The 22,209-nt window shown below is 41.1% G+C and overlaps 1 protein-coding gene across 3 annotated transcripts in view; it reads right to left on the minus strand.

Annotated features, from left to right (window-relative positions):
- Nucleotides 1-22,209, minus strand: part of CBFB (core-binding factor subunit beta) — a 78,632-nt gene that overhangs the window by 15,277 nt on the left and 41,146 nt on the right. For 2 of the 3 annotated variants that reach the window (XM_031658172.1, XM_003917010.4), the window contains 2 exons: nucleotides 21,504-21,620; nucleotides 4,594-4,689 (listed from right to left, as the gene is read on the minus strand). In XM_031658172.1, coding sequence (XP_031514032.1) covers nucleotides 4,594-4,689; nucleotides 21,504-21,620 — 213 coding nt within the window. Of the gene's footprint in view, nucleotides 1-4,562; nucleotides 4,690-21,503; nucleotides 21,621-22,209 lie in introns of all 3 variants that reach the window. The other variant, XM_017953485.3, reaches the window with a different exon arrangement.

A 22,209-nucleotide genomic window follows, 5' to 3' on the forward strand; every position in this document is an offset into this window, starting at 1 on the left:
GAAAGGTCTGACATTTAACGACAACATTCAGGTTGGGCCTTGACGGACAGAAAAGAACATTCTACATCAGGGAACAAATGGCATGAGCAAAAAGGTTCAGAATTATAAAAAATGTATATTATACATTTTAAAGCTTCTAAATTTTACAGATATAGAATGAAAGGGCATGGTGTGGAAGTCTTGTATTCACATATGAAAATCACAAGAATTATAATAGCATCAAAGAAAACAAATATATCACATATATCCCTCCATTTTCTTCCCTTAGCTAACAAGTATTCTTGTGGACATCCTCAGCTGCTATCAGCCCATTAGATTAACTAACTCACTGACAAAGAGATCTAGCAATCACTAAAAGATACTAAATTTTAGGCTGTGTGCAGTGGTTCACACCAGTAATCCCAGCACTTTGGGAGATCAAGGAGGGAGAACCACTTGAGCCCAGGAGGTTGAGGCTACAGTGAGTCGTGTTCGCACCACTGCACTCCAGCCTGGGCAACAGAGTGAGACCCTAACTCCCCCCCCAAAAAAAGATACTAAATTTTATTTCAAGGCTGGGCATGGCAGCTCACTCCTGTAATTCCAGCACTTTGGGAGGCTGAGGCAGGTAGATCACCTGAGGTCAGGAGTTTGAGACCAGCCTGGCCAACATGGTGAAACCTCGTCTCTACTAAAAATACAAAAATCAGCCAGGTGTGGTGGCGGGAACCTGTAATCCTAGCTACTCAGGAGACTGAGGCAGGATCATCGCTTGAACCCGGGAGGCAGAGGTTGCGGTGAGCCGACATTGTGCCACTGCACTCCAGCCTGGGCGACAGAGTGAGACTCCATCACACATACACACACACACATACAATTTATTTCACACACTAAACACTAAATAGGCTTGATTTTTAAATGTATTCTTAGTAAATATATTTTAACACACAACCAGAAATTTTATGTAGTACTTTAAATAATATTAACAATAATAATAGCACGACACCTAGTCAGTGGCACATACTCAAAGTGATTTCACATGTATCTACTCATTTAAAATCCTCACAATGACCATATGACAGGCAGGATTATTACACCTATTCTGTAGATGAGGAACCTCAGTCATAGAAAAGTGAAGTAAGCTGTCCAAGCTGACAAAGTAAATGACAGAGCCAGATTCAGACTTCTGTCTGGCTGTAGAGTCTGGGCTCTTAGCCACTGTCTGTCCATACACACACACACCTTAATTTAAATAATAGTATACATATAATTTTGTGCTTGGAAAAAACCCACAAATTTTCTTCATTATGTAACATTGACTTTAAAACTTTAAAAAAGTGGTAAAATATATGTATCATAAAACTTACCATCTTAGCCATTTTTAAAGCATACATTCAGTAGTGTTAAGTACATTCACACTGTTGTGCAACCAACTAGAACTCTCTTCATCTTGCAAAACTGAAACTCTATATCCTTTAAATAACTAACTCCCATTTCCCCTGGCAACCACTATTCTACTATCTGTAGATTCCAAAAGTATGTAGGACATGAATTTAACAATCTTAGGTACATAATATTGATTTTTAACACCTGAAATGGTTCTATTTAGTTGATGTACTGTAATTATATTTTAATGTGTTTTGATTACCAAAGATGAATGTGTGCTTTTTCTATTTCTTCTTGTATGAAATGTTCATGTTGATACAAAGTTTATAAACTTGAAGCATAATATACAGTAACATCTGACATTCTTCTTCAAACACATTAGTTCTTATCTTGATTATTTTTGCCAGAATATACTTTTTTTTTTTTTTTTTGAGACAGAGTCTCGCTCTGTCGCCCAGGCTGGAGTGCAGTGGCCGGATCTCAGCTCACTGCAAGCTCCGCCTCCTGGGTTTACACCTATTCTCCTGCCTCAGCCTTCCGAGTAGCTGGGACTACAGGCGCCCGCCACCTCGCCCGGCTAGTTTTTTGTATTTTTTAGTAGAGACGGAGTTTCACCGTGTTAGCCATGATGGTCTCGATCTCCTGACCTCGTGATCCACCCGTCTCGGCCTCCCAAAGTGCTGGGATTACAGGCTTGAGCCACCGCGCCCAGCCTTTTTTTTTTTTTTTTTTTTTTTTTTTTGAGGTAGGGTTCTGCTCTGTCATCCAGGCTGGAGTACAGTGGCATGATCATAGCTCCTGCAGCCTTAAGCTCCTAGGCTCAAGCTACCCTCTTGCCTCAGCCTCCTGAGTAGCTAGGACGACAGGCATGTGCCACTATGCTGGCTAATTTTTTATATTTTGCAAAGATGGGAGCTTGCTATTTTGCCCAAGATGGTCTCAAATTCCCAGCCTCAAGCAATCCTCCCGCCTCAGCCTCCCAAAGTGCTGGGATTAAAAGTGTGAGCCATGGCACCTGGCCCTAGAATATACTTTTTAAAGAAAATCTGTATTTCTGAACAATTTGTATATACTTTGAATATTAATTTTTGTAATTGAGGTCTGCTTAAAGCAGGGTACAATTTTGTGTAAAAAAGGTTAAAATTCCACTGTCAATTAAAAGACACATCAAAATTCAGAAACCAACATGGTAGATTTTAAAAAGTGGGGGAAAAAAGATCAAATTTTAAAACTGGGCAAGACTAAACTTCAATGGGTACTAAAACTAAAGAAATACAAGAAATTAACTATAGGCCGGGCGCGGTGGCTCAAGCGTGTAATCCCAGCACTTTGGGAGGCCGAGACGGGTGGATCACGAGGTCAGGAGATCGAGACCATCCTGGCTAACCCGGTGAAACCCCGTCTCTACTAAAAAATACAAAAAACTAGCCAGGGGAGGTGGCAGGCGCCTGTAGTCCCAGCTACTCGGAAGGCTGAGGCAGGAGAATAGGTGTAAACCCGGGAGGCGGAGCTTGCAGTGAGCTGAGATCCGGCCACTGCACTCCAGCCTAGGTGACAGAGCAAGACTCCGTCTCAAAACAAATAAATAAACAAACAAACAAACAAAATAACTATAAAAATTGAAATAGGCCAGCCGCGGTGGCTCATGCCTGTAATCGCAGCACTTTGGGAGGCCGAGGTGGGCAGATCATGAGGTCAGGAGATCGAGACCATCTTGGCTAACACGATGAAACCCCATCTCTACTAAAAATACAAAAAATTAGCTGAGCATGGTGGCAGGCGCCTGTAGTCCCACCTACTCCGGAGGCTGAGGCAGGAGAATGGCATGAACTCAGGAGGCAGAGCTTGCAGTGAGCTAAGATCTCGCCACTGCACTTCAGCCTGGGCAACAGAGGGAGACTCCATCTCAAAAAAAAAAAAAAAAAAATTGAAATAATGGGCTGGACGCAGTGGTTCACGCCTGTAATCCCAGCACTTTGGGAGGCCCAGGCAGGTGGATCATGAGGTCAGGAGTCTGAGACCAGCCTGACCAACATGGTGAAACCCTGCCTCTACTAAAAATACACAAATTAGCTGGGTGTGGTGGTGTGCACCTGTAATCCCAGCTATTCAGGATGCTGAGGCAGGAGAATCACTTGAACCTGGGAGGTATAGGCTGCAGTGAGCCGAGATCACGCCACTATACTGCAGCCTGGGCAACAAAGGAAGATTCCATCTCAAAAAAAAAAAAAAAAATCGAAATAATGATTACTTTTGAGCAGAAATCATGAGAAAGTCATGATTAGATGTATATATGGAAGGGGCTGCTAGGGTAGCTGTCAAAGTTTTATTTATGTTTTATTTATTTATTTTCTAGAGGCAGGATCTCACTCTGTCATCCAGGCTGGAATACAGGGGCACAATTACTGCTCACTGTAACCTCAAACTCCATGGCTCAAGTGATTCTCCTACCTTGGCCTACCAAGTGACTAAAGCTACAGGCATGTGCCACCACACCCAGGTAATTTTCTTACTTTTTATAGAGACAGAGTTGCTCAGGCTCGAAGTTTTATTTTTTGACCAAACTGCAGTTGTAAGGATGTTAGCCTTACAATAATTCATTCAGCTATAGATTTATTATTATTATTTTTAATAATTTGTCCTAAGTAAACCAGCAAAGGAAGCTACAGATTTGTTAATGTTGATTTCTGTTTCCGTATTTTCCAATTGAAAGGTTAAAAGAAAGTTTGTTAATTCCGTTCTTTGAATAGTTTGAAAATATTAAATTTTCCTTTAAAAATCACACAAATGACCGACAATTATAGCTACAAAATCAAGATAAATATTCATAGGAAAATGGAAAGTAATATTACTCCAAAGAGTTTTAATAATGTTCTAAAAATATGCAGTCTATGTTAACATAAGCCAGTTTTTACAAATAATTTGAAAAACAAGAAAAAAAAATAGGTGAGATTTTGGGTAAATGAATTAAGAGAAAATATACCTTATTATAGTAAATGATTTTTATGAAGATCAATGAATGAGGAATTGATGTACAACTTTAAAATTAGAATAAATTTCTTTACAGCAATTACATTTAATAAATACAAAGTCAGAGAATACAACTTTTTAAAAAGAAAAGACAAAATTAAACCATTAAAAAGCATTATGCACAAACATCACAAACACAGCCTGAGAGTTTGGGGGAAAGTACTAACCAGTTACTGCCAGCAGCTGTGAAACTCTCACCTCCATTTCCTCCCGATGAGACCTGTCTCTATCTTCAAATTCGCGTGTCCTTCTCCGAGCCTCTTCAAAGGCCTGTTGTGCTAATGCATCCTCCTGCTGTCAGAATACATGAAATACCTATTTTAATTCTGATTTATAAAAAAAATACAAGATCTGGGGTGTTTTTTTTTTTTTCCTGAAACAGCGGCTGGGCACAATGGCTCACGCCTGTAATCCCAGCACTTTGGGAGGCCAAGGCGGGCAGATCACTTGAGGTCAGGAGTTTGAGACCAGCCTGACCAACATGGTGAAACCCTATCTCTACTAAAAATACAGTAATTAACTGGATGTTGTGGCGCATGCTTGTAAACCCAGCTACTTGGGAGGCTGAGGCAGGAGAATAGCTTAAAACCCGGGAGGCAGAGGTTGCAGTGTGCCAATATTGCGCCACCGCACTCCAGCCTAGGCAACAAGAGCGAAACCCCGTCTCAAAAAAAAGGAAAAGAAAATAAAAACAAACAAACAAAAAACAGCGTACCACTCTGTTACTCAGGCTGGAGTACAAGTGCAGTGGTGGAATCACGGCTCACCACAACCTGAAAATCCAAGGCTTAACCCCATTACACCAATTCTCCTGCCTCAGCCTCCCAAGCAGCTGGGAATACAGGCACGCACCATTGCGCCTGGTTAATTTTTTTTTTTAGTTTTTGTAGATACTGGGTCTTGCTATGTTGACCAGGCTGGTGTCAAACTCCTGGCCTCAAGAGATCCTCGTCTCGGCCTCCCTAAGTGCTGGGATTACAGGTGCAAGCCACCTTGTCCAGCCTTTTTAATTCTGACAGAAACAAACAGCAGAGTATTTCTGAAACATCAACAGCATTAAAAAAAAAATGTCAGAGGTACTTTTAAAAGAAAAATTCAGTATTTCATATTTTATACTACACCTTGGAAACGAAGTCATGTTAATCATATTCTAACAATTGAAAATGCTCTTCCGTTTTCTTTACTTACTTAATCCTACTCATCAAAATAAAATCCTGATCAATCAACATTTAAGGCAGAGAAGGACAAGAAAAAAATGTGGTAAATACTTCTATCATTTGGGGAAAAGAAAGGCTCTATGAACTAAAGCCAGAAATATAAATGAAGATGAACAGCACTGACTACACAAATGTTGGAAACTTCTGGACAACAAAAAGCAAATAAAATGGGTGCAGCAGACTAACATGGCACAAGTATACATATGTAACAAACCTGCATGTTATGCACATGTACCCTACAACTTAAAGTATAATAATAATAAATAAATTAAAAAAAAAAAAAAAAAAATCTCAAGGGAAATTATTAAAGAAAATATATTTGTTAACATACAACAAATCTGTCTTTTCCCAGTTAGTGGCTAGAGATCTGCACATGAAAGAAACCCATATACCTCAGGACTCATTGTGTCTAAAAAGGTAACCAACTTAAACTTTCTCCTCTACTCTTTTTTGGTCTCTGTTGGTGGCACCATTTTTTTTTTTTTTCTGCTAGAAACCTGAGCCATCATCTTTGACTCTTCTTCACTCTCTCCTTGTCTCTACAGTCAACCAACCACTGAGTCCTACCCACTTGATGTCCTACATATTTTGGAATCTTCAGTCTCCTCTTCATTCCTATAAAAAGTTTCCTAGTTCAGGCCCCTAAAAATCTCACTTAGACCATTGCAAAAGTCTCCTCAACAGTCTCTCCTCGCTTCCATTTGGTCACCCCTCAACCCAATCTACCACACAGCCATCGGAGTATGCCTTTAAAGCACAATCTGACCACAATGCCCCCAACTTAAAAGAGCTCCCTTACTGTGTACAGCCTAGGATGCCTGGCCTTTGCCGTCACACGCTTCTGAAAACTAGATTTTTTTTTTCTGAGACAGAGTCTCACTCTGTTGCCCGGGCTGGAGTGCAGTGGTGTGTTCTCTGCTCACTGCAACCACGCAAGTTCAAGCAATTCTCTTGCCTCAGCCTCCTGAGTAGCTGGGACTACAGGCGCGCGCCACCATGGCCGGCTGGTCTTGAACTCCTGACCTCAAGTGATTTGCCTGTCTTTGCCTCCCAAAATCCTGGGCTTACAGGCGTGAGCCACTGCGCCTGGTCAGAATACTAGGATTTTTGATGGTACACTTGAAGAAACTAAAAGATCCAAAACAATACCAGAAAAGTCACCAATACTACTCACTTTCCTAGATTCACTGCAGCAAGGGGTGGCCACGTAACTCAGTTGTAGCCAATGACACAAAAACATAAGTCACCTAATGGGGCTTCCAAGAAAGTTTGAGACATTTCGCCATTCTACCTTCTTAGCAACTGATGCAGTGCTCAGAGATGCAGCAGCCATCTTGCAAACATAATAATGAGGACATAGTCACACAGTGAGCATGCTACAGCAGCAAGACTAAGAGACCTTATATCATGTCAGGGTCAAAAAAAAAAAAGGCCTCGGGCCACTGATAACATAATTAAGTGCTATACCAGGCCTGGACTGTGTACTGCTGGGTATCTTGTTCTGTGTGATAAATCCTTTATTTGTCACTGTCAGTGGGGTTTTCTAATACTCCAAATTTTCAGTGACAATGTCTATAATGTAAACAGAATGGAAAGATGTAATTCAAACATTTGACTGAACATCATGACATGGACCTACTATATTCTCATGACATACTATATAAGCCAGAGGTATCCACAAAATAATGCTGTTCCCAATTTCCCAGGGCTTTCTATACACTTAGGTATCAACTGGGACACATGTGCTCATGACAGGAAAAAACTGTGGGCCTGGCGTGGTGGCTCACACCTGTAAGCTCAAGCACTTTGGGAGGCCAAGGCCGGTGGATCACCTGAGGTTGGGAGTTCAAGAAACCAGCCTGGCCAACATGGTGAACCCCGTCTCTACTAAAAAACAAATACAAAAAATTACCCAGGCATGGTGGCAGGCCCCTGTAATCCCAGCTATTCAGGAGGCTGAGGCAGAAGAATCACTTGAACCCAGGAGGCGGAGGCTGCAGTGAGCTGAGATCACACCATTGCACTCCAGCCTGGGCAACAAGAGCGAAACTCCATTTCAAAAAAAGAATAAAAAGTATTATTATTAATATTTGCAGCAAAATAAGCCAGGAGATATTTGGTAGCCCTCACTTTCTTGTTCCATCTTCTGTTTTGATCTTTTCTTTCCTCTTTTTTTTAGAGAAGGGGTCTCGCTCTTAAGCTCAGGCTGGAGTGCAGTGGCATGATCACAGCTCATCGCAGCCTCAACCTCCCAGGCTCAAGTGATCCTCCTGCCTCAGGCTCCCAAGTAGCAGGAACTATAGGTGTGTGCCACCAGAGCTAATTTTTAAAATTTTTTATATAGAGATGGGGTCTCGCTGTGTTGCCCAGGCTGGTCTTGAACTCCTGGTATCAAGTGATTCTCCTGCCTCCACCTCCCAAAGTGCTTGGATCACAGGCATAAGCCACCGTGACCAGCTTGTCTTGGTATTTTCTAATGACAAGTGAGATGTATGTGCAGTGAACAGAATTCACACTTTAACAAACGGTAAAATGGAAAGACAATCAGCAATTACCAGTATTATCCTGATCCTTTCCTGCTGCAATCTAACACCTCCCTTTCAAGGACAGCATAAAGGGCATCTGCTAATAAAAACCACGTGCTCACCCACAAAGTAGGCTCAAATGGCTAGGAACAACTAACTCCATTCAGGTTCGGGTGGGATAAGGTTTTCAATTCTCCTGTCCCCACCAGCCACTTGTTATACTACTAGTCTGTTATTCCAAAGTCTATACCACAATCTGCATAATGTAGCCAGGTGGGGTCATCATAAAACATGGTTGGGTGTAAATGAAATCCACGTGGAAAATAAAGGCTTAGCAGTTCTGTCATAGAGCATACACAAAATATTCTGACCACTCTTGTTGTACAATTCTCTATTCACTGTATTTAAATTGTGTCTTTATTTATTGTCTAAATCTACAACTATATATATTTTACAGTTTGGTAACACTTACCTTTCTGCAGCAGAGGTTAAAAACTAGAAGTTCATGCTTAATTAAAAAATTAAGAATCAAATTTGTTTCCAAGAAAGTTGACGATGAACATCTCATTTGCACAAAATATCGACCTTTACTATTCTCTTTGGGGACCAGAATGATATCACTGATCACATGAAAACCGAAAGAAATAAATCTGCTGAAGAAGCATCAGTATTTACATAAAAGACAATCAGTATGTGCATTAAACGTATCAATCTGTAGAGCCTAACTTTTCACTTAAATGACTCTTCCAAATTAATTTCACCCACATTTTTTTGCATATGTAAAAAGTAAAGCTGTTTATATGTTGCTTCATGAACAGAAAAACCTTGCAAACAAAAAGACACTAATTTTACAGCAGTGTCATCAGGTACTTCAAATAGAAAATTCATCAATTCCAATAATGGTTCAATTTTTCTAATCCAATCATGGAATCAAATAAAACTTTGCAGGGTCATTATACTGAAGGTGAAATATCATTTTGTGATTGCCAAAACAAAGTCATTTAAAAAGTACCACAATGAAGATAAAATTATTGGCTTACATTGATAATACAAATGGTGGAACACACTGTATAAAAAATAACATTCTCATTGAATTAGAAATTTACTAGGAACTAGTAGTGGTACACATGTAATTTATAACTGCATCCAAAGAAATGAAACATTCTATCATTTAGAAGTTATAGTTTATATAGGCCAGGCATGGTGGCTCACACCTGTAATTCCAGCACTTTGGGAGGCTGAGGCAGGTGAATCATGAGGTCAGGAGATCAAGACCATCCCGACTAACACGGTGAAACCCCGTCTCTACCAAAAATACAAAAAATTAGCTGGGCGTGGTGGCGGGCGCCTATAGTCCCAGCTACTGGGGAGGCTGAGGCAGGAGAATGGCGTGAACCCGGGAGGTGGAGCTTGCAGTGAGCCGAGATCATGCCACTGCACTCCAGCCTGGGCGACAGAGCAAGACTCCGTCTCAAAAAAAAAAAAAAAAAAAAAGTTATAGTTTATATAACTTAACAAATATCTTTATATATCCATAGTTAAAGTAACTGAACTGTAGAATTGTGACAAAGCTAACGATGAATTAAAAAAATAATCTCATGACAGTACACACTGGATTTTAAAAAAACTTGAGTCTCTGAAGAACTATGCTAAACAACCTAGTTCCTATAATAATATTGACCTTCTTTTGGTAAATGAGTCTTTGTAGTAACATTTTATTTAAAATTAGTTGGAAATCTCTGATTACTTAATGGTGAAGTACCAAAATTTTCATGTTTTTCAAGTTTTTAGAGAATTATATTAAAAAACCAAGTGTGGCAGATCACCTGAGGTCAGGAGTTCGAGACCAGTGTGGCCAACACGGTGAAACCCTGTCTCTACTAAAAATACAAAAGTTAGCTGGGCGTGATGGAGGGTGCCTGTAATCTCAGTTATTCGGGAGGCTGAGGCAGGAGAATGGCTTGAACCCAGGAGCCGGAGGTTGCAGTGAGCTGAGATTGTGCCACTGCACTCCAGTCTAGGAAATGGAAAAAGACTCCATCTCAAAAACAAACAAAAAACAACCAAGTGTGTAAAGAACACATTCAAACTTAAAGACACTAAAAGATGAAAATACAATTTAAATTTGAATCTTTATAACTGTACTCAGAAATATCTTCATCTATAGAAAAACCTCTGAAATATTTTATTTCAGTATTTTATACATACAAAAAAGTACATGTATCTTAAGGCTATGCTGTCCAATATGACAGCCACATACCACAGATAACTACTGCACACTTGAAATATGAATAGTCTATTGGGTACAGTGGCACACACCTGTAGTACCAGGCTGAGGTGGGATGATCAGTTGAGCCCAGGAGTTTGTGGTATAGCGAGACCTTGTCTCAAAAAAGAAAAAAAGATTAATCTGAGTTGAGAAGCGAAGTAAGCAGACTATACCCCCTGAATTTCAAATACTCATTACTAAAATAATATATCTCAATAAATTTTTATATTGGTTATATGTTCAAATAATACTTTTGGGTATACTGGGTTAAATAAAATGTAAAAATCACACTTGCTTCTTTTTCTAACTTTTAAAATGGGCTTCTAGAAAATTTTACTTTATTTTTTCCTAGAAAAATTTAAATGACAGTATATGGCTTGTATATTAATTCTACAGGACTGCACTGTCCTAAACCTAGCTTGATGAATTTTCACAAATTGAACTCACCCACATAACTAGAACCATATGAAGACACAAAACAGTATCAGCATCCTGGAAGTCTCCTGCTCCATTCCAGTAATTAGCCCCCTCTACCCAAGAGGGCACCATAACCCTTACTTCTAAAGCATGTGTTAACGATGAATAGACCTTGGGCATTTCAGTTTCTGTGCTGCTCTACCCTGTTTCCCTCTTGTTCCTAGAGGTGACCACTATCCATAATTTTGTGAATACTACTTATGGCTTTCCTATTATTTATTACCAAGAGGCGTTTTGCTTAATTTTGCCTCTTGTTTACTTTCTATAGAAATAAATAAATGGAGGGTTAAAAAGCATATATTGGTTTTACCCAACTTTGTACTTTTACATAAATCTATTCATATAACATGTGCTATTTTTAAAATTATTTATTTTTTTGAGACAGTCTGTCGCCCAGACTGAAGTGCAATGGCGCAATCATGGCACACTGCAGCCTTGACCACCCAGGCTCAAGCGACCCACCTACCTTAACCTCCCAAGTAACTAGGACTACAAATGTGTGCCGCCACGCGTGGCTAATTTAAAAATTTTTTTTTTTTTTTTTTTTTAGATGGAGTCTAGCTCTGTCACCCAGGCTGGAGTGCAGTGGCACAATCTCAGCTCACTGCAACCTCTGCCTGCCGGGTTCAAGCGATTCTCCTGCCTCAGCCTCCCAAGTAGCTTGGACTACAGAAACCCACCACCATATCCAGCTAATTTTTTAGTTGAGACAGGGTTTCACCATACTGGCCAAGCTGGTCTCGAACTCCTGACCTTGTGATCTGCCTGCCTCAGCCTCCCAAAGTGCTGAGATTACAGGCATGAGCCACTGTGCCCAGTCAATTTTTAAAAATTTTTGAGATTTTAAAATTTCAGGCTCTTGAACTCCTGGCCTGAAACGACCCTCCCGCCTTGGCCTCCCAAAGTGCTGGGATTACAAGAGTTAAGGCACAATAACTGGCCTGTTCTGTACCCTCAATATTTTTGAGGAACTCACACATATTGGTGTTAGTTGTAGCTTTTCATTCTCATTGTATTTGTGTGACCACGCACTTTATAAATTTCACTGTTAATGGCCATTTGCGCAGTTTACAATTTCTAGCTATTATTAATAATACTGTTACAAATGTCCTAGTACATATTTTGTGATGAATATGCATATTCACTCCTGTTGCTGTCATGCCTTGGAGTAGAACTGCTAGATCACGGTTTATATTATATACATACATATGCATATATATATGTGTGTGTGTGTGCATGCGCAGCTTGCGTATTTACAGCCAGTTTTCCAAATGTTGTGCCAATCTTACACAACCAACACACCAACTGCTGCTCTACATTCTTGTCAATGTTTGATACTGTCTTTTTCATTTTAACCATTCTGATGACTGTGTGGTAGTACTGTAGTTTTGATAATTATTTTTCTGATGACCCAATAAAGTTGAATCCTTTTCATTTGTATAGCCTGTTTGTGAACTGCCTGTTAAATGTCTTTTGCCAATTTCTTTTAGGTTGTACTATGTTTTCTTTCAATGAAAATACTTCGCACTGAAATGTAAGAGTTCCTTATGCACACACACACACACATTTTTTTTGAGATGGAGTTTCGCTCTGTTGCCCAGGCTGGAGTACAGTGACGTGATCTCGGCTCACTGAAACCTCTGCCTCCCAGGTTCAAGCAATTCTCCTGCCTCAGCCACCTGAGTAGCTGGGATTACAGGTATGTGCCACCATACCTGGCTAATTTTTTTGTTTTTTTGTACAGATGGGGTTTTGCCATAATGGCCAGGCTGGTCTCGAACTCCTGGACTCAAGTGATCTGCCTGCCTTGGCCTCCCAAAGTGTTGGGATTACAGGCGTGAGCCACTGCGCCTGGCCTCTACATATTTTATGTAAGTCCTTTGCCAGAAAACATTTTCCACCACTGTTCAGGTTGCCTTTACATTCTCTTAATACTGTCTTTTGATAAACAGTTCTTGGTTTTGCCATAATTCATTATTTATCCATTTACTTACAGTTTAACATCTTTTGTGTCCTGTTCAAGTTTTTGCCTACTCCAAGGTCACAAAATGATCTTCTCATTTTCCTTTAAAAAGCTTTACTGTTTCGGCTGAGCACAGTGGCTCATGTCTATAATCCCAGCACTTTTGGGAGGCCAAGGTGGGTGCATCATGAGGTCAAGAGATCCGAGACGATCCTGGCCAACATGGTGAAACCCTGTCTCTACTAAAAATACACAAATTAGCAGGGCATGATGGTGCGCACCTGTAGTCCCAGCTACTCGAGAGGCTGAGGCAGGAGAATCGCTTGAACCCGGGAGGCAGAGGTTACAATGAGCCGAGATCATGCCACTGCACTCCAGCCTGGTGAGAGCTAGACTCCATCTCAAAATTAAAAAAACGCTTTACTGTTTCACATTTTATAAACTGCTATCCATCTGAAATTGATTTCTGTGAATGGTATAAGGGGCTCTGAAATATTTTCCCCTCACAAAAATGTTTTATTGTCCCAGCGCCATTTACTGAAGAGACCTACCCCCCGCCCCCCTGCCCTTGTCTGCATTGCAGTATTACCTTTGTCTTTGTTTATTGCTGGTATATAGAAATGTAACTGATGGTGTACTGACCTTGTATTACATCTAATACCCTGTGAAATTCATGTGTTAGTTTTCTTTTTTTTTTTTGAGATGGAGTCTCGCTTTGTCGCCCAGGCTAGAGTGCAGTGGCGCCATCTGGGCTCACTGCAAGCTCCGCCTCCCGGGTTCACGCCATTCTCCTGCCTCAGCCTCTGAGTAGCTGGGACTACAGGCGTGCACCACCACGCCCGGCTAATTTTTTGTATTTTTAGTAGAGACGAGGTTTCACCGTGTTAGCCAGGATGGTCTCGATCTCCTGACTTCGTGATCCGCCTGCCTCGGCCTCTCAAAGTGCTGGGATTACAGGTGTGAGCCACCGCGTCCAGCTAGTTTTCTCAATAGTTTGTAAATTATCTTAGATTTTCTAAGTACATGCATTTTCTGCAAATAACAGTTTGGTGTTTTGTTTTGTTCTGTTTTGTTTTTAAGATGGCAGGATCTCAGCTCACTGCAAGCTCCGCCTCCTGGGTTCACGCCATTCTCCTGCCTCAGCCTCCGAGTAGCTGGGACTACAGGCATGCACCACCATGCCCAGCTAATTTTTTGTATTTTTAGTAGAGGCGGGGTTTCACCATGTTAGCCAGGATGGTCTCGATCTCCTGACCTCGTGATCCGCCCGCCTCGGCCTCCCAAAGTGCTGGGATTACAGGTGTGAGCCACCGCGCCCGGCTAGTTTTCTTAATAGTTTGTAAATTATCTTAGATTTTCTAAGTACATGCATTTTCTACAAATAACAGTTTGGTGTTTTGTTTTGTTCTGTTTTGTTTTTAAGACGGAGTCTCGCTCTGTCGTCCACGCTTGGAGTGCAGTGGCAGGATCTCAGCTCACTGCAAGCTCCGCCTCCTGGGTTCACGCCATTCTCCTGCCTCAGCCTCCCAAGTAACTGGGACTACAGGTGTCCTCCATCATGCCCGGCTAATTTTTGTAGTTTTGGTTGAGAAAAGTTTCACCATGTTGGCCAGACTGGTCTCAAACTCCTTACCTCAGGTGATTTGACTGCCTCAGCTTTCCAAAGTGCTGGGATTACAGGCATGAACCATTGTGCCCGGCCTCATGTTTTTTGAGATGGAGTCTCACTCTGCTCCCCAGGCTGGAGTGCAGTAGCACGATCTTGGCTCACTGCAACCTCCACCTCCTGGGTTTAAGTAATTCTCCCACTTCAGCCTCCTGAGTAGCTGGAACCACAGACACGCGCCACTATGGCATATTTTTGAATTTTCAGTAGAGACGTGGTTTCACCAAGTTGGCCAGGCTGGTCTCGAACTCCTGACCTCAAGTGATCCACCTGTCTCAGCCTCTCAAGAGTGCAGGGATTACAGGTGTGACCCACCACACCTGGTCACATGTCTTCTGTTTCTTTTTGGGAAAAGAATCTTGGATGGAATTCCTATTTTTAACTGGAAATGATTTGATTCTGAAGTAACAGAACTTGGCAAAAATTTCAGAAGAATCATAAATAGAGACAGAATAATAAATAGAGACAGCTTCGACAGGTTTTTTTCTTATATCAAACTTGTCAAAGAAAGGTACTCTGGACAAAAGCAGAGACAATACCTGTGAAAATATTTCAGCTGAAATATATATACAATTTATCTTCCAAAAATGGAATTGACTCTCTTCCATTTAGCTTAGTTTACCAGATACTTCAGCATTTGTTAGAGAGTATTTTGTCAATTTTTTACATGTTTACAGACACTCAATTGAAGATGTCAACAGTTCCAAATTTACTAATTATAACATGCAATTCTGAAGCATATTGCAGGCACTTTTATGAAGAAAATAAAAGTAAGAGGCTAGATGCAGTGGCTCATGCCTATAATACCAGTGCTTTGGGAGGCTGAGGCAGGAGGATCATTTGAAGCCAGCAATTCAAGACTAGCCTGGCCAACATGGTGAGACCTTGTCTTTGCAAAAAATAAAAAAAACTTAGCCAAGCATGGCAGGAGCTTGAAGCTGTAGTGAGCTGTCATTATACCACTGCACTCCGGCCTGAGCAACAGAGCAAGATTCTGTCACTAAAAAAAAAAAAAAGAAAAGAAAAAAGGGGCCGGACATGGTGGCTCACACCTGTAATCCCAGCATTTTGGGAGGCCGAGGTGGGTGGATCACCTGACATCAAGACCAGCCTGACCAACATGGAGAAACCCATCTCTACCAAAAATACAAAATTAGCTGGGCATGGTGGCACATGTCTGTAATCCCAGCTACTCAGGAGGCTGAGGCAGGAGAATCACTTGAACCCAGGAGGCGGAGGTTGCGGTGAGCCCAGATTGTGCCATTGCACTCCAGCCTGGGCGACAAAGCAAGACTCTGCCTGAAAAAAAGGAAAAAGAAAAAAGAGAAGAAAAACAAGACCATATTGAAAAATCTATATATTCTTCAGAAAAATACTGGATACAGATATGAGACTAATAAAGTGCAAAAGTATCAAGACTAAGTATTCTGCTTATTAATCTTAATGTTCAGAATATTAACATAAAGATGTAACTTTTATTTTGCTTTAATGTGTACATATTTTATTTAAAAACATTTTTGAAAGTGTTTTTTGAATGAAACAATTTTTCTAGGGCTAGCAATATAATAAAATCAATTTGTGGGTCAATAAATGTGTGGGTCAAAATGTTACATAATTTCAGTTATTTTAAACAAGACCTTCTTTTAGGAGTAATTCGGTGACAATAAGTAATATAGTCACTCTCATCCTATATCAAATTATATTAATTATGAATGATAAAACATTAACCATCAACTTAAGTAACTTTTCAAAAAACTGTTTTCTGGTTAATTTAGAAGAGTTATTTCTGCCTGTGTGATCAGCAGAGAGAAACAAAGCTGTGTTGGGACATGGAAGTGAGGCTGCCACCAGGCTCACTTGCTAGAGATGGGGCCTATTCCAGCCCAACGAAAGAGGGCTGAAATCCATGCTTTCTGATTTTACACTCTTACTACACAAGACAGACATCTGCAGAAGAGTGGAAACCCTAAGTATAAAATGCTGAAGTACAAGCAGTAACAAACAAGAGTCTTTGTTTAGGAACTGTACTGTATGCCAGATACTGTGCTAGGCATGGCCCTTTACATATGCTATCCCATTCAACAGCCCACAATTTTGTGGGCAGTATTATCCCATCTTAGGAAGGAGAAATCTGAGGCCTGGAGAAATTTAATAACTTGCCAGCATCACAAAGCTGGTGTTTTAGTCATCTCAGGATGCCATACTAAAATGCCATAAATGGTGTGGATTAAACAACAGAAATTTATTTTCTCACATTTCTGGAGACCAGCAGTCCCAGATCAAGGTGCCAGCCAATTTGGTTCCCCATGAGGAACCTCCTTCTGGCTTGCAGACATCCATCTTCTCACTGTGTCCTCATATGGCAGAGAGAGAGCGAGCTCCTCCTGTCTGTTCTCATAAGGACACTAACCCTACTGGATCAGAGCCCCACTCTTATGCCTTTATCTAACCTTAATTACCTCCATAAATGCCCTATCTTCAAGTACAGTAACAACAGAATAGGGCTTCAACATATCAATTTGGGGATGGGATACATAAACATTCAGTCCGTAAGAGCTAGTAAGTGATGGGGCCAGGATTCACATTATACGACTATGAACTTCTGCCCCTAGTATCTACATTTCATTGCCTCTTTACTTATATTATCTTGCAGATGACCTGGGGACAAGGAGAGCTACAGGGAAGTACTGATTGCTACCTAAATAGTTGGAGTCACCTGCTTTCAATTTTTTTATTATACACTGTATAACTCCTATTATCATAAGAATTATGTAACTCCGTTGTGATAGCAGTAAACTATCATAATAGATGGCACTTAATTTGTAATGATATAGTTCAATTTGGGGACTATGGAAATAAGGCTTGGAAAACTCCAAGTATAAAAAAATGTTAAAAATTTTAACCTATCATCTTAATAAAATACTTTAGTTTTTGTTGTTTGTTTTTGAGACAGGGTCTTGCTCTGTCACCCAGGCTGGAGTGCAGTGGTGCAACTCGGTTCATTGCAATCTCTGCCTCCTGGGTTCAAGCAACCATCCCACCTCAGCTTCCTGAGTAGCTGGGACTACAGGTGCACACCACCACAGTTGGCTAATTTTTTTCTTTTTTTGGTAGAGACAGGGTTTTGCCACATTGCCCAGGTTGGTCTCAAACTCCTGGGACCAAGCAATGATCCTGCCTCTGCCTTCCCAAGTGTTGGAATTACAGTGTGAGCCACTGCACCTTGTCAAAATAATTCAGTTTTAAAAGTCAATCCAATCTGAATTTTCCTTATATAAATAAAGTCTGCTTTATCACTTCTTAATAGAAAATAGTCTTCTAGATTGCTGGTTATTATTTTTCTGCAAGAACTGGGAACTGATTAGCATTGTGGAAATCAAGGTAGAGCACGGATTCTTTATTTTTATGTTAGAGATGAAGGTCTCATTATGTTGCCTAGGCTGGGCTGGAACTCCTGGGATCAAGGGATCCTCCCGCCTCAGTCTCCCAAGTAGCTAGGACTACAGACAGGTGCCACTGGGATGACCCGGGCCAGACCAAAGATTCTTTCTTAAGAATTTTCACTTTGAATCTTAAACTTTTCACTAGAAAGTTTTTGTTTTTTGATCCCCTTTAAAGAAAATTCTTACATTTCCATATATAAAGAACTATATGGAAAGAGACAACAAAGAAACAACAAAGAGTTTCTTTATATTCCTGTTACTATTTTAACTTTGTTAAGAAGGTTAATATCAGGGAAACAATTAAAAGACATTAATATCTGCTAATAATCAGGTGCTTTTACATTTTCGTTGTTTTTAAAGAGACAATGACTCACTCTGTCACCTAGGCTTGAGTGCAGTGGTGCGATCATAGCTCACTGCAGCCTCAAACTCCTGGGCTCAAGTGATCCTCCCACCTCAGTCTCCCAAAGTGCTGGGATTACAGGTGTGAGCCACAGCACCCGATCTGCTTTTACATTTTCTTTCAGTGTTTTTAATATGTCATCCCACAACTTTCTGGCCTCCGTGATTTCAAAAGAAGTCAGCTGTTAATCTTACTGTGGTTCCTTTGCATGTGAAGAATCCTCTTTCTTGCTGCTTTCATGATTCCCTGTCTTTCAACAGTTTATAATGTGACTAGGTATGGATTTCTGTTTATCCTACTTTGTCCACTGAGCTTCTTGGATAATGTAGATTAACATTTTTCATCAAATGTGAGAGTTTTTGGCTATTATTTCTTAAAATGTATCTTCAATCTCTTTCTTTCCTTTCCCAAACTTTCACTACATTTATGTTAATATGTGTGCTGATGTCCCACAGGTCCCCAAAACTCTGTTCATTTTTTTTGTTCATATGTCAGCTCTTATCTGCCATTTAGTCTGTGAACTTTTTGTTACTACTATACTTTCCAACTCCAGAATTTCTTTCTTTTTTTTTTTTTTTTTGAGATGAAGTCTTGCTCTGTTGCCCAGGCTTGAGCAGAGTGATGCAATCTTAGCTTGCTGCAACCTCTGCCTCCTGGGTTCAAGCTATTCTCCTAACTCAGCCTCCTGAGTAGTTCTGATGGCAGGCATATGCCACAACACCCAGCCTTTTTTTTTTTTTTTTTTTTGAGATGGAGTTTCACTCTTGTTGCCCAAGCTGGAGTACAATGGTACAAACTCAGCTCACTGCAACCTCCACCTCCCGGGTTCAAGTGATTCTCGAGCCTCAGCCTCCTGAGTAGCTGGGATTACAGGCATGCGCCACCACGCCTGGCTAATTTTGTATTTTTAGTAGAGACAGGGTTTCACCATGTTAGCCAGGCTGCTCTTTAATTCCTGATCTCAGGTGATCTGCCCGCCTTGGCCTCTCAAAAAGCGCTGGGATTATAGGAGTGAGCCACCGCACCCAGCCTCAACTCCAGAATTTCTATTTGATACTTCTTAATAATTTAGATCTGTTTATTGATATACTCGATGAGTCACTGCCATCATAATTTCCTTTAATATTAAAAGGAAAGAATTTTCCTTTAGTTCTTTGAGCATATTTATAATAACTACTTTGAAGTCTTTCTCACTAAGAACCAACATTTGTGCCCCCTCAAGGACAGTTTATATTGCTTGCTTTTTCCCCTTTGTGTAAGTCGTATTTTCATATTTGCATGTCTCATAACTTTTTGTTGAAACCTAGATAATTTAGATAATATACTGTAGCAACTCTGATTTCTGATCCTTGCTTTCAGCTTGTTGTTGGCACTTGTTTGTTTACTGACTTGCCTGGACTAATTCTGAGGAGTCTGTTTTCCTCAGCAGTGTACAGCCTCTGATGTCACTGCACAGTTTTTCTTTTTTTTTCTTTTCAGAGAAAGGATCTCACTCTGTTGCCCAGGCTGCAGTGCATTGGCATGATCATAGTTCACTACTGTAGCCTTGAACTCCTGGACTCAAGCGATCCCTCCACCTCAGCGTCCTAAGTAGCTAGGACTACAGACACATGCCACCAAACCTGGTTAATTTTTAAAACTGTGGAGATGGGGTCTCACCATGTTGCCCAGGCTGGTCTTTAACTCTTGGGCTCATGTGATCCTGCCATCTTGGCCTCCCCAAATGCTGGGATTTTCAGCGGGAGTCACTGTGCACAGCTGTCTTTTTAAGTCTTGCTTTCTGGGGGGTTGTCCCTGGATCAGCATAGTTCAGCTGTCAGCCAATGATTGGTCAGAGGTTTTACACAAACACCTTGAGCCAGCAGACTTCCACCTTTTGTCACTGGACTTGTGTGTGGCTTGGGGAAATGCTTTCAAAGTTCAGGGAGTTTGTCAGTCTATCTTGTGTTCACCCAGGGAAAAGTAGCATGCAAGGGCCTTCTGTGTTCTCTTCAGAGCAGATGTAGCCTTGTACATGCATACAGCTTTCTGGATGACATGAGTGTAATCTTACTAGGGTCTACTTTACCTATCTCTTTCCCTGAATCTCCCTGATAAATTTCTGGCTGGTCTGCCATTTCGTTGCTTTCTGCAACATTAGCTTTGCCAGATTGTTTGCAAATGAGACCTCTATCATTTTAAATAATATGCCTGGGCATGGATTTTTTTTTCCCAAGCCCTACTTTTAATAAAGTCAGCTCTCTTTGGCAGGACAACAGATCTACCAGTGCTCATGGCTTACCCTGCCTGCCCAGGAAGAACTTGAGGGACCACACAGCTGGGGAGTGGGAGCAGCTCCTGACTAAAACGCGACAGTCACTGATCTTACTGAGATTCAATAGCTTCCATGAGGCCTTAAATGGGTGTGGTTTGTTGTTGTTGTTTTTGAGACAGACTTTTGTTCTGTTGCCCAGCCTGGAGTGCACTGGCACCATCTTGGCTCACCGCAATCTCTGCCTCCTGGGTTCGAGCGATTCTTGTGCCTCAACCTCCCAAGCAGCTGGGATTACAGGTGTGCACCACCACACCTGGATAATTTTTATATTTTTAGTAGAGACGGGGTTTCACCATGTTGGCCAGGCTGGTCTTGAAATCCTGACCTCAAGTCTCAGGTGATCTGTCTGCCTTGGCCTCCCAAAGTACTGGGATTATAGGTGTGAGCCACCACGTCCAGCTTTTTTTTTTTTTTTTTAAACAATTTTTGTCAAGTTTCATCATTGCTTTCTGGGGAGAGGACTTGTTGAGCTCCTCACTCAAGCATTCCAAAAGCGCGGCTCCTACATTTTATTTTGAACTGCTTTTTCTTTTTTCCCTATTCATAATATTCTAGAGATCAAGAACAAATATTTTAAAGAACTACTTACTGGACTTTGGAGCCCCCACTGAGCAGATACGAATAACCCATGAAATTTAGAACTGCTGAAGAAAAAAGTTTCCCAAAATCAGGATCAGAATTTGAGTCTCAACATTTTCAGGATTCCTCAATATTGCTTCGACATAATACTTTCTATACTTAAAGATTGCGTAAAATAGGTCCCCAGACAAAGGCAAGATTAGGGACTACAAATAAAGGGACCATGCTCAATAAAGCCTGACGTCACCCTACCTGGGCTCGCTCCTCATCAAACTCCAGACAGCCCATACCATCCAGTCTCTGGAGATCAATCCAGCCTTTCCAGATAACACAGACTCCATTCAGAATCATGGGAGCCTTCAAATACACCTAAGACACAGAAAAGGACGAAAATCATTGAAAAGCATCAGACACATGAAAATAAAAAGATTAAACTTACTTATATAAACTCTGTAGAAAAGATGAATAAAATTATGATTGACTGATTGATTGAGATGGAGTTTCGCTGTGCTCCCCAGGCTGGAATGCAGTGGCACGATCTCAATTCACTGCAACCTCTGCCTCCCAGGTTCAAGCAATTCTCCTGCCTCAGACTCCCCCCAAGTAGCTGGGATTACAGGCGCTCAAGCACCATGCGTGGCTAATTTTTTTTTTTTTTTTTTTTTGGTATTTTTAGTAGAGATGGGGTTTCACCATGTTGCCCAGGCTGGTCTCGAACTCCTGAGCTAGGCAATCCGCCCGCCTTGGCCTCCGAAAGTGCTAGGATTACCGGCATGAGCTACCACGCCTGGCCAGACACTTTGATTTTTGAATGTTGGGTAGAAAGATGCGAAACAATTGGAAGCCACCACCCTCTGAAGAGAGCATGCACTGCTTCCCTCAACGTGGGTTCCTGGAGCCATGCAGGATCAGGCTCTTGATATTCCCTTCAGTTTTATAAGCTATCTCATAGATTCCT

The sequence above is a fragment of the Papio anubis genome, chromosome 18 (assembly GCF_008728515.1).
Source record: "Papio anubis isolate 15944 chromosome 18, Panubis1.0, whole genome shotgun sequence".
Classification (NCBI taxonomy): domain Eukaryota; kingdom Metazoa; phylum Chordata; class Mammalia; order Primates; family Cercopithecidae; genus Papio; species Papio anubis.